At 52.4% G+C, this 12,852-nt stretch overlaps 3 protein-coding genes across 3 annotated transcripts; all 3 read right to left on the minus strand.

Moving 5' to 3' along the window:
• Window positions 1-472: 472 nt before the first annotated feature.
• Window positions 473-2,284, minus strand: CPAR01_14118 (Pro-kumamolisin; the record flags this gene model as incomplete). Its single annotated transcript, XM_060498369.1, has 1 exon — window positions 473-2,284. The coding sequence occupies one exon, from the start codon at window positions 2,282-2,284 to the stop codon at window positions 473-475; it is 1,812 nt and encodes a 603-aa protein (XP_060343103.1).
• A 1,688-nt stretch (window positions 2,285-3,972) lies between these two features.
• On the minus strand, window positions 3,973-4,770 carry CPAR01_14119 (uncharacterized protein; the record flags this gene model as incomplete). Its single annotated transcript, XM_060498370.1, has 3 exons — window positions 3,973-4,132; window positions 4,240-4,471; window positions 4,590-4,770. The coding sequence occupies 3 exons, from the start codon at window positions 4,768-4,770 to the stop codon at window positions 3,973-3,975; spliced, it is 573 nt and encodes a 190-aa protein (XP_060343104.1).
• Window positions 4,771-11,890: 7,120 nt separating this feature from the next.
• Window positions 11,891-12,541, minus strand: CPAR01_14120 (uncharacterized protein; the record flags this gene model as incomplete). Its single annotated transcript, XM_060498371.1, has 1 exon — window positions 11,891-12,541. One exon carries the CDS (start codon window positions 12,539-12,541, stop codon window positions 11,891-11,893), a length of 651 nt encoding a protein of 216 aa, XP_060343105.1.
• Window positions 12,542-12,852: the final 311 nt, after the last annotated feature.

A 12,852-nucleotide genomic window follows, 5' to 3' on the forward strand; every position in this document is an offset into this window, starting at 1 on the left:
GTCGGATTCTGACGAACTAGATTTCTTAGTTGTCAACGTCTGATCTCGCATTTTGCCTACCTATCTATTCTTGGTCTCGTCTGCGATGGTCAAGTGGCTATCAGACAAAAACACCCGAATAATTAGGCAAAGTTGCCTAGATACGGTTTGGACAAGGCTAAGATTAGCAGAGATGGTCTCGCAAGCGCTGCGAGATGCCACGCGAGCAAGACCACGAGAAGTCTGCAAGTGTCTTTGGCATGTGGTAATTCTCTCGTGGGTGATTACTTCTATTCGGCGTCAGCTTGACAAAGTACAACTGAAGTTACTGAACATCGTACTTCTATCACAGAGCTTTACATTTCAAAAGTCGTTTCTATCAGGAGAATGAGACGGTAACAGTAATTCAAGTGTATTTACGATTAGGCTAGCCAGCCTCTGAAATGAACTCTCAAATGCCAATCATTCCGGGGCGAGAGAAGGCAGAGCGATTCTATTTAGTAAGAGCAATCTTCTTCATCTCCTCAAAGTTGGGAAGGCCGAGTCCCGTCACGGGATCCCAACCCTGAGTGCCGTTCCATGTCGCAAAGGGAATCACACCAGAGCCCTGCAACGGCTTGCCCGACTGCAAATCCGTACCTCCGCAACCCTGGGCGACGCCGGTCGTGACATCGGTGAGGCCCTTGAAGCCTCTCTTGTACAGCCACGGATTCATGAAGCCCATAGTCGGCTGTCCGGCACGGATTCTAGCGTCGTTGAGGAGTCCGACGAGGCCGGCCATCAACGGGGCAGAAGCTGATGTGCCACCGGTACCAACGAGCTTGTTGGCGTTAACGATGGCGAACGGGGGGCTGGCGGAGTGGGCTGCGATATCAGGGAACCCGCGGCCGGTGAAGTTGGCAAAGGGCTGGTAGTACGCCTTCACGTCAGCGGGGATGCCGGTCTGGAGGTACTGGGCCACCATCGTCTCCTGGTACCACGCCTGCTTGAAGTAGTTGCTGAAGCCGCTGCCGGACGCCACCCACGTGGTCTCGGGCCCGAATGCCTGGGTCCCGCCGACGGCGGTGATGTACGGGCACGTGGCGGGGAACTGCGGCGTGAACTGCGGTTGGTTGCTGCCGTCGTTGGCGCGGCACGGCGCGCCGACGCCCGTGTCGCCGCTGGACTCGAGGACGCTGACGCCGCGCAGGCCCATCATACCGATGAGATTGCACACGCGCGTGGCGTACTCGATGGGGACGGTCTGCTCGTCGTCGCCGTATGAGACGGAGAGCACCTGCGGGATCTTCTCGTTCTCCTGCGTCATCATGAACTGGTAAAAGTCGAGGAATGGCTCGTTCTGGTTGTCTGCCTGCGTCGGTGTGCGAAGGTTGGGGACCAGGGGCGGCTTGCCGCCTGTGAGGTACTGCGTGATCGGGAGGGTCTTGACGGCGGCGGCCATGACCTGGGCGTCGAGGTTGGCCTCACCGATGGCGCCCTTGGGGTCCTGGTGATCTTGTCCGCCGTTGACGAGAACGCTGGTGAACTTCTGAGCTGGCAGCTGGAACCTGCCCAGGAAAGTCGTGAGGTCTTCCTGGCGGGCGGACTGGTTGAGGAAACTGGCGAAGCCGACGCGGCTGCCTGCCGCCGGGTCGGCCTGGTAGGCGCCGTAGTTGTAGGCCAGCTCGAAGCACGCCGGTGTGAAGACCTTAGAGCAATTGGCGGTCGCGCTGGGCCCGGTGCCCTGTCTGCGAGAGAGCGGCGCGGGCATCTGTGGCAGCTGGGCGTTTGTGAAGGCCGGGTCAGACTTCATGTTGCCAAAGTACGTCGTGGGCGTCACCAGCTCGATGTGCTCCGTCATCGCGTTCGGGAGGGAGTACTCGGTCGTCCGCAGCTTCATGGTGCCCTGGACGTCATAGTACGCAAAGGTGGCGCCGAGCATCTTGTTCGCGGTGCCGACGTTTGTCGCAAAGTTGACGAAGCGACCGTTGTCCGTGTACGAGACGTCTGTGACGTTCTCGTTGGCGAGCCAGGTCTGGATGGCCTTGACTGAGGCCTCGGCTGGCTTGAACATGTCGTTGACCTGAGCCGCCGTCAGGTACTTACCGTAGTTAGGACTGTCCGGATCGGAGACGTCCCTGAGCATGGGTTCCAGCTTGTCGATATTTTGCAACTTGATGCCGATTTGGAGGTTGATCTGCTGGTCGTCTGCGGCCATGTTTGTCATCTGGACACCGTTGGCGAGCGCGGCTGCCCTGGACATGAGGCGGGCTTCGATGCCGGTGAAGGCGGCCGCTAGGGCCAAAAGGGCTTTGAGAGGGGCCATTCTGGTTGGCCTTCCTGTCTCTTTTGCTATGAAGGGCACGAAGACGGGTTGATGATATTATCGGCGCCGTTCGTTCGTGTCTCGCAGAGGTCCGGACGTAAGAGAGCGCGGCGGGGGAAGAAGAACAAACCAGATAGCCCAGCTATGGAGGGAAGGGGAATGAGAAGCACATGCGGATTACAGGACTAGTTTGTATAACGATCTGAGAAAACGCAAGAAGAGCCGATTGGGACGAAAACGATCACGAGTCAACAGAGAGGGATTCAGGTCCTACCATACGGAAGTGCCCGTCTCGCCAGGGAACACGTCTCGGCCGGCCATCGAAAGGTTCCCCCTTAGCGCCGGGAACTGAATCTCCCCTCGAAGAACTTAATGCTTCAACTAGGACAGGTGCGACAGTTGTGACAGAACTTGTCGTAGGATCTTCGCGGCGGAGGCCTTCTTCGTCCCAACATTTCTGCTCGCGTTTTGATCCCACTTAAGGTTACAGGTTTCCAAAACAATTGCAAATCTGCACGTTTCAACACACGAACCCTACCCCTTACCTGTCCAGTGCCGCCTTCGCAACTTGCCGGCGGAAAGACTAATAACTAGTCATGGTCCATGGAGAAGTGTAATGCAGGAACAATTAATCTTCTTTCGACGAACAATACACAAATTCTCACTCGGTCGTCGTATGCTATCTCGTTTGCGGTCTGCCATCCTCAAGCCTCATGATCTACTCGCTCCTGGGTTCGAGCTTGTGTTTGATTAACTCTGTCAGTGTAGACAGTAGAGCAGCGTCTAATGCCAGCACAAGGTCTCTTGGAATATGATTTGTCGATCATCCGCCCTGCATCGTGATCGGTGTTTCTTTCGCTATACTCTCCGCTGTTCTAGTCCATGGCTAGAAGGCAGCTTTCCCTGCAATCTGTGGGGGTGGAGGATGAACCGATCGCCAGTGTGATGTTCAAAACAAGCCAAGAGAGAACATGACAAGAGGTTGCATCTCTTGGCGATTCGAAAAAGCTTGATGCCCGTTACCGACTACCGAGAAACATCCCCGCAAATCGTCGGTGATAAGCAATCGTGCCGCTCTCTAGTCCGTCGGTCACGTTCATGTCAGACGCGCGTATAGTCTCGTTCGAGAACACATCACCTAACTATGGCTCCGCCCGCAGATATCAAAAACCCAATGTCCAGCGAGTTTACGACAACCTTTCCTCATTCTCATTCTAGCGAGTTCAATTGCGATTTCTTCGGCGCTTGTTTGGGAACATGGTGAGTTGCGAAGCCTAAGGGTGGCCTTGCGGAAAATGCAACTCGCGAGTCCGAGCTATACTCCTTTGGTGCCAACCCTTTTTCGTTGTTCCTCGACACTTTTCGTTATTGAGCAACAGGCAAGACAATGAACATTGTGAAGTCATCTTCACTTTGGAACTTTACAATTCTGAGTGCTTAGAGCGGTTTCGATGAATTCTTTGTCTAGGCTCATTTCATTTCCCCATTCGTCTCTGCCAAACTACACATTATTCCACAAACATTCCGGTCAGGGGTCGAAAAAACCATCTCAACTTCCACAACATGAGGCGGTACTAAAACACGACGGAAAGTTGTTCCGACCGAGCGCCCTCACGACGAACCAGTACAACTTTCGAAAAGGGTACAGGGGACTGACACAACACCATCAGTACCAACACTCTGTCCCGCTATGACAACCCGTCTGTGCGTCTCGAGATCGTTGCCGTCGCGATGAATTCAAATTGATTCACAGGAGGCACATAGGGTGCCACTGGTGGAAGAGGATGGGCATCCGGGATGACAATATTCACCAGAGCCTTTCTCCCGTCATACGGCGGCTTGAAGTATCTGCACGATGTCGATAATTTTGAACTCGTCAGCCAGACAAGCAGAGAAACAAAACTCTGAAATGACTTGCGAGTACGAAGGCAAGGTTTGGCCGGATACAAACTCACCGCGTGTCCCTGTAAAAGTGGTTGACGTAGAGTTCAAAGTTCGAGGCGGAACGAAACTTTGCCACCCTGAACTGGAAGGCGTCTGAACCGGCGCTCCAGCAGAGGACGCCGTTGCTGGGGTAGTTATTGTCCGGGCCCTGGTTTGGAGTGATGCCGTCCCATTGCCAGGCCGTGCCGCAATGTGCTCCGCTGACTTCCACGACGTCTTCCGTGTTGAAATCGTAAACGTCGACTAGGTAGGGCAGGCGGCCGCCCCAGAAGTCAGCCTTGAAGGAATGCGTGGCACCGGTCCAGGCCAAGCATTGCGCCGGCACGGTTTTGATGATCAATCGGACTTGATTAATACTCACATTTGAGAGTGCAAGTGTATCGCTGGTCTCCGTCCTGTTTACGGCAGACGGACTCGAGGTTGCTGAGCGTGAAGTCTTTCCATGGATACCGGAACTTGGCAGCTTCCTGTGCCTCTAGTACTGGCAATGCTGACACGAAAGAGTGCAATGACAACAGCGGAAACAATCTGAGGAATCTCATGATGAGCGTTCAAAGAGATTTCAAGAATAGATAACCTGTCTTACTGAGAGATAGGTCAAGAGCTTTACAGTATCGTTAACTCAAATATATGCCACTCGGCCTTTGGAACTAGACACAGGATCGATGCGAGTCCTTGGAAGAGCTTTATAGAATCTCGGGGAGACAGCCTGTGACGGTTTCGCTGGTCTTCACGGTGGCAGCATGTCATATGCCCAGACCGCCCTTGACCAGGTTGCCATCAAAGACGGATCATGATGCAAGCAACCGACGGTATGCTCACGCGGCCCGGTGCGAGCATCCGCGGTTGTGCGTGGTCATACACCATGGCGATTGTGGATTATACGAGACATCAACCGTGGCCAGATAAAGCTGGCAGTACGGCCAGGAATGACAAATGCGGAAGGTACAGATTTGATGGGATGTGCCTGAACACATCCGGATCGCTGCTCATCTTAGGCCTCAGTCATACAGTTGCTCAAGGCAAAACAGCTCTAGCAAGTAATAAGAGCTACCGACGTTCGACAGAAGTTACGTAGTCTACAAGAAGCCACTCGTGATAGCCCTTGCGTTCAAAAATCAACCATGGCTTACCATAATGTCCAATTGCTAATGTGGTCAAAGTAAGGCGGCAGAGGGGACAGGAAGAGGAACCCTGACCTTCAACACACATGAGGACTACAAGAATCCCAATGACCACATTGTACCGCGCAGGAATTTGATGGCCTTGTCACTTGTCATGTCCGCTCGGCCCGCACACACAATTGCCTTCCATTCAGCGGGAAATTTTCCATTTTATGTGCCAGGCTGAGCCGGTTCTGATCGTACATCCTCCATATGATACCACGCGTCCTCGACTAAGGGACACTGACGTATCAAATCACATATAAGCAACGGCAGATCACAGATGATTTTTCCTGGTGCTACCGGGAACGGCAAATTGCCTCTCTACCTCTACTGTGAATTTTCGTCTGGACAGCGGAAGAGATGCCGCAGACAGCTGTTTGCTTGATACACGCTCTTTCCCTCGTCCCACCTCTGATAATTCACGGAACATCGGCACTCCAACAAGAAGCATATCCAGTCTTCTGGAAATGTAAGCTAGTAGCGTGATCAACTGCAGCCATCCAGCTGAAGATGCAGCGCCCTTGAGCCGGAACGAGCGAGCTATGGAGCCGAATTTGGCCATCCATTCCTTTCCAGACAGATCTTGAAACTCCTGCTGCATAGCAGTAAGCCAAAGCCTTGTCGTTCTGGTAGCCAACGCATCTTTGACGTGATACCGCTTATAGGCTTTTAGAGCTGTTATCGGGGGTCGCTTGATGATTCCCCTTCCAGTATGGGAGGCAGCGATCGAGCGGTGAGATTTTTGTTCAGACATCCAATAGATATACGAGGCTGGTTCTGGCAATTCTTGTGGTGTTTCCATTGTCGATCTCCGAGGTGAAGCCGTTGGAAGGCAGCGCAGCTGTCGCTAACTTGGCGTTTGGCTGATTGCCCCACGGCTTGTAGTCGAAAGACAGGACAACACGTTTAATGGCATATGCTACTCTGATAACCAAAGCTAAGGTTAACAGTCTCGCAGCACTCACACCGCTCTTCACACAGCTACGCTGACTATACGATTCACAATACAATGAAGCGATCACAGCGTTTTGTGCAGAGCATTCGTGTCACCGGTTCATGTAACTGCTCAGGAAAAACAGCCTGGGTAACTAAGCTTCGTGTTGCCAGCCCAAGATGTAACCAGGATTGATCTTGAAAACCCCAACGGGACCTATTGCCACGAGGACTGTAGGTCGGACGGTGGAATCTAGGCACAGACTAGTCTCTTTGTTGGCTCCACCTGTGACAGGCAAACGACAGACGGCGTTGCTGGTGTTGAGTGTCTTGAAGCAACAACTTGGCAAAGGTTAAACAGACCTTTCACACAATAAGGCACGCATTTCGCCTTGGGTTCTACCGGTCTCTAAGTGAATTGAGGACTTGTTTTGGCAGCTGAGATGAGACGTAGACAGCATTACCAAGGCTTGCACATTCTTGACACAGTCGACGACTTCGTTATGGTCCGGCTTCTGGTAGACGGCTCAACGGAGATGGGTCAAAACCGTCAGTGGAAAGACCTCCTCGAGACTTCGAATCTCGACACCATGACCTCAAACCATAGTCCACTACTTTAAGCATCATATCCTGGAATATTAGAAAATGATTGTATCTTAATCATTATCCCACCCTAGCCAACGGCGGTGTATGAGTTCTTGGTTCGACAATTTTCCACGAGAACTCTGCTGGATTGTGTGGAAAGCCAGATCGGCAAATTGATCGTAGTAACGTCTCATTACGTGGCAAAGGATAGCAGCGCAACCAGAGACCAGCCGTGTGTTATCTTACCACGGGACACCTGAAAACAAACTGGGAAAGCTGTTCTCAAACACATGAGCAGCCAAACGTTCTCCAGAAAACAATAGGGAATAACTACCAATACATATCTTGAGACGGAAACAACGATACCTAATCATTTTTGAGTGCGTCCGACTAGTAATTCTCTATGTAATCCTTTCAGAGTCACTGGTCCTGCCTCTATCGATCTGGGCCAAGGGCGACCATGAGTCGCGAACGTGCTTGTGATGGCAAAATTGTAAAGTCAGGGGGCAAGCTAAGTTAAATGAAACGACCTCGAGGGGTTCATTGTCATGTTAATATATATATATTCCGTCAATCTTCTGGGTTTGAGACTCCTGGCGTCTTCTTCTCTAAGTCAGTCATTGTCTCCTCATATTTACTGAAAGAGCCAATCCTAACGACAAAAGCTAGTGATTTGACCATCACTTGGATATCACGTTCTATGGTTTGAATATTAGTCGTCGCCATATCTGGCCCGAGATGACGGGCCTGCGTTCTAATTGCAGTAATCCAGAACTGATGTTGTTGATCATTTTTCCTCAATTTGCCCCAAAGACTGGCCCTTCCCCACAGGCCCCCTCAAAATGATCAACTCGGTAGTGATGGCCTTTCCAGCCCACTACCAACCACGGTCCTCATCGAATCATCCGCATCATCAACCTCTGCCGGGCCACAAATGTTATCAATACCCTGAGAGCCGTCCCACTGCAATGCCAGAAGATACAGCACGGAAGATTGATCACCTGAAACGACTCAAAGCAGACCGGATACAAGGCTGTCATGTGATGGCCCGCATCGTCCATGTCTCAACATATAACCACACGTCCTGGACAGGGCCGAGTCTCGAATCGCGGATGGCAGGCTCCGCTGACTTATAGTGTCTGCCGGGGCCGCTGAGTAAACCGCGGGCCGCGGACCACGGAGACCCAGACGGAACGGAACCGCAGGCGTGCCGAGGAGGACCCCTCGGTCCCAAGTACCAGAGTGATGTTCTGGGCTACAGACAATCATCATACATTCATGGTATCGTTAGTGCGGAGTTAAAGCCATCCCGGTCTCTCAGCGCATGATTCCCTAACTTTTGAGATTACAGACTTTCTCATGCCATACTGGATCGCCTTACGTCGAGGGATCACGAGAAGTAGCTACCAACCATTTCAAAGCACCCATTAGACCAACCATGGTTGGTTTGCAAGCAAACAAGGCGTACGACCAATGTATCGTATTCCTCTACTAGTACTCGATTCTAGAACGTGGCTCTGCTGCAGAGAACCAATATTTCGGCCGAGATCCCGGATCTATTGGACTCAGCCATGATGATTACTTGCATACCTTCACATCAGCCTTGCATGATGCATATGACAAGAAGAAGAAGAAGAAGGGCACCCTCGGTACTCTAAAGGATGCCCGCCGAAATGCAATCAGTTGTTGACGAAGAGTGTCTACGAGTACCACTGCTTTGCTTGTCACGACTCAAAGCTCTACACCGAGAAACATCCGGTATGGAGATCACTACGTCTCAATTCCATCCAAAAGCACTTTCTCCCAACCTGAAAGCCGGCATTTCCTGGACTTGTATCCGTACAATGCTGGCAGCCACGAATGCAGTAGACATGGCTAGATCTGCTGATTTCTTAGGGATCATCAATATGAAAGATCAGATGGCATTGCGGTGTCGTGTCATTGTGGATGGCGGCGAGATCTGCGGTCCCCAGCGGCCGGTGTTGAATATGGAGTGGTGAACCTGGTGGACCGTGGAGCCCCTCCTCCTCCCGCTTGCCCCCCTGTCGTTTGTCTTAGGTGAGGTGAGCTGGAAAGAGCCCGAGCCATCCCTGATTCGGATAGGTCCAGTTGCGGAGAGAGAGCTGAGAGATAGAGAGACAGAGAGAGAGTCGCCTTCCATCGCCAATGGAAGTCCGCTCTCTGAAGACTGCGAGTCCAGAATGGCACGAATAGTCAAATCGGATTCACCCTGTCCAGGGCTGGGACCCGCTTTCCATCCTCTCCCAGTACGACGGGGTCTATTAATAGACCCTAACCACGCCAAACAAACTTTTTTGTAGAGGACCTTGAGGCAAAAGGGTCTCCCCTCTGCCCCCCTCCAAACCCCATTTTTGTACAAGACCCCTGCCGACATTGGATCGCTTGGCCGGCCGTCGGCATGCTTTTCCCAGCTATATGCGAGCCTCTGAACGACTGCTCAGGTTTGAATGGCAGAAAATCAAGCTCAGAGGGCGCTGCAGTCGGTTGAACGGGTGAAGAAGACGATGCGAACAAATGCTACATTCTGTGACGGCATCGTCAAGCCCTCGTTTGGTTCCCATAGGCCCGGAGATACAGGTCTTTGGACAGTTGCTCCAGAGATACAAAGTAGCTTTGTGGACTCACTCTACCTCGTCCATTCGTACAGCGAAATGTCATTTCTCGCGATTCAATTCAAATGACGCAGCATGACTCACCCCCTGGTAGCTTCACTGCAAAAGCACACGTGTTTGTAATTTGCCATGAGCTGTGCTACGTAGACGGCATCGGTACTTCATTCAACATGAAGAACCTTACTGAGCTTACTCCGTACTGTTGGCCCTGTTTTCTCTGTCCCCAGTAGGTTGATTGGTAGGTAGCTTCATCTTGCTCTGGAGACGACTCCACCTAAGCTGTCTAGCTAGGCTCGAGGTCTAATGATTTGCCAGAGCTCATTTGCTCGGTTGTAAAGATAGCATCTAGCTATGAGGTTAGTCCTGTTAGTTGCTGCAAAGAAGTAGGATATCGTGGCAACCGCGTTTCCTGTTTATATCCTGAAAATAGCTCTGCGTGTCTAGAGGAAACATCCCATCGCCGATGATGCATAAAACGAACCGGAGACTAGAACAGCTGATAAGCATCTTAAGACGATTGAAAGGCTGGAGCTTAGTTTCTTGCAAACACGGCGTAAGGAATGCCAAGCCGGACGTAGCGTTATAGGTGGAATGGCTTGTTCATGCTGCAGATATCCGTATGCTTGTTGATATGTTAATGATACCACCTTTGCGAATATGGAGCCAAAGCCTGATGGTGACGCTGTCCCATATTGGAGCGAGACAAAGCATCGTGAGGTGGGGGAGGAGACACGGGCAGCAAGCCTTCGCCGAGAATAAGGTGAGAGAGCTCCCCACTGCTCATTTGCAGTTAAAGTGAAGGAGGAGGACACACGAAGAGAAACTATCTTGGCACGCCGCACCAGGAAAGTTATGCCCACGAACAAGGTTCCGTTAGGGCTGAGCTGTCCGAGCTGCGCCTGTTCGGCGGGGATAAGGTAGGTGGTACTTACACAGCCTCTGGGGAGAGCAATTCCAGATGCCCATCTCAAACTCTGTCGTTTGCTGTGAAATGTCATCATTTCCCAGATTTCCAAAATTGCATGCCCAAGCATGTCGAATCTGTCCTCAATATCAAGATATCGACGAGGGTTTGCATTATCTTATGACTTGTTTTGAGATGAAGAACGGCCGCAAGAGGCGTGCGCTTTTCTGCACGCTTGCAGGGTAGACGTGAGTGAGTGCTCAATGCTGTCGGGAAAGTCGTAGCCCAATGCTTGAGTGCAAAGCCTGGAATTTGGCAACCCTCTTTGCCCCTTCCCCTCTGGGCTGTACCGCTCAGCTTGGGCAACATACGGATTATGGGTGGTCCGCTTTCCCCGTCTACGCATGCTGTTCGGGGCTGGGTGTCAGCCGCAGGGCCGCACGTTGTTGCGTAGTCGGTGATTTTTGACAACGGGGATGCAGGCCAAGGGCCGGCTAGTCTGGGCTGGGTTTGGCCTGTTCGGTGCAGGGTGGCAGCAGCTCTCCCGCACTACCGAGTGGCCAAGAAGGTGACTGAAGGCGAACGAGGGTCTTGCTGAACAACGAAGGGTGGTCGTTGCTGACGGAAGATGAATGAGCTCGTGGTTGTAATTCGGACGAAGGCTTGTGTGAATCCGATGCCCGACGATCTTTGAGCCTATTACGTCCAGACTTGAGCCAAATTTTCGGAAGATCTGATGTTGAAAATGTCTGAGCCCGTGCCATCACCCTAATAACTATCAGATACATCGCTGGTGCTGACAGATGGCAAGCATTTGCTAGCCTTGAGCTTGCCTTGCTTGCCGCGAGCTCCGGACACAAACATTGCATGTAAGTAAGCTCAGAGTCGGAGTGAGGAAGATGTCGGATCTGGTGTCATTTCCTTGGCGGTTTATCTCTCTCAAGGCTTCCTCTGAATGGCCAATTACCCATCCGATAATTCGTTTCGCGAAGCAACATCTCGTGTCCGTAGCTTGTTCTCAGTGGGAAGAAGAAGGTCAACCGGCGAAAAGGTAATTGATCAGCCCTATCCTGGCGTGGGATCCCACCACGACACCATTCACCTCCTCTCCTCCGTTCTGATTACGCCCCCCTCTTCCACATTCCGCCCAATTTCCATCGGGTTGAATCGAATTTACCGTTGACATCCACAACTGACCATTGAGCAACCCGGAACTCTCGCCCGTCATCATCAATTTGTTGTCCAACCGCTCATCGTTTGTCTCTGCCACCCAAGCGCTTGGCTTTCGAGGCTTTATCTTTGGGTTGCCGATGACAAGACCTCGAACGACGACCCCTGAGGACGCGGATCGAAACCAGCCTGTGTTTCACCAAACGACCCCAGATCCCTCCCCCGCAGCAGCTGTAGCGTGTCGCTCATCGTCCCCCACGAGTATCAAGCCTTAACCGCTGTTCGTCTGAAGAGAGGTGACCCCAGCCAGTAATAGAGGCAGCCGGAGGAGAAACTCGACAGAAAGACTCGAGGGAGGAGACTGCGCGTCCCTCAACCCTCTTTCGCAGCTATTCGTCTCTGGCCTGCGATTGCTGGTCGAGAACGGGATAGCGTTGCACGCCAGGACTGGCCGGACATACAGACAGCGTCTGACAGCCTCTATCAAAGCAGCCATCGGCAGCACCCTAGCATCAAGCCATAAGCGAATCCAGCTCTCCAGCTTGCGAGGAGTATCCGTACGGCGACCTGGGTTGACTTGTGCACAGCCCCAAGGAAGCCCCTCCACGGAACCCAGACCTAGACCCAGTCGCCCAGCGCGGCATCCGCTTCTGCAGGTTGGGTAGCCAATCCGAACCAATCCATCTGTTCTTCTGCCTGTTGCTCTGGTGGTGGTGCTTCCTTTGGCGGGCACCTGCACACGTAGGTTAGATTGAACTTGGATGAGAAGTGGACAGACAGGGTCTCGCAGACGCAGAACCGCAGGCGCAGGCGCAGGCGCGCAAAAAATAGGAACAGGGACCAGCAGGACGGGCTGATCAATCTCTCGTCTTGCCATCCTCTTGCTTCCCTTTCTTGCTTGCCGCTGGTTGCTAGCTGTCATTGCTTCTGCCACTGCATCTCGACCTTGCACATCGACGGACAGACAAGATTCGAGCCGACATTTGACTGAGCCAAGCTGAGCTGAAGCGAAGCCTGTCCCGCTACGTTGCTGCGTACCCCCGGAAGCAAGCAAGCAAAGCTGCGCGTTCGGTCCACCATCCGGTCTTGTGTATCTGTCTGTCTCTGCTTTCTCTCATTTTCAGTCTGTTCAGTCAGTCAACCCAAGGGCTGTGCCGTTTGGCATACCTAGGACGATCGATCTGCTTGCTACCCTTTTTACCCGCAGTGTTCTAGTGGAGGGCAAGCGTCCCA

This window comes from Colletotrichum paranaense (genome assembly GCF_030867605.1).
Source record: "Colletotrichum paranaense strain IMI 384185 chromosome Unknown Scaffold_14.1, whole genome shotgun sequence".
In the NCBI taxonomy this organism is placed as follows: domain Eukaryota; kingdom Fungi; phylum Ascomycota; class Sordariomycetes; order Glomerellales; family Glomerellaceae; genus Colletotrichum; species Colletotrichum paranaense.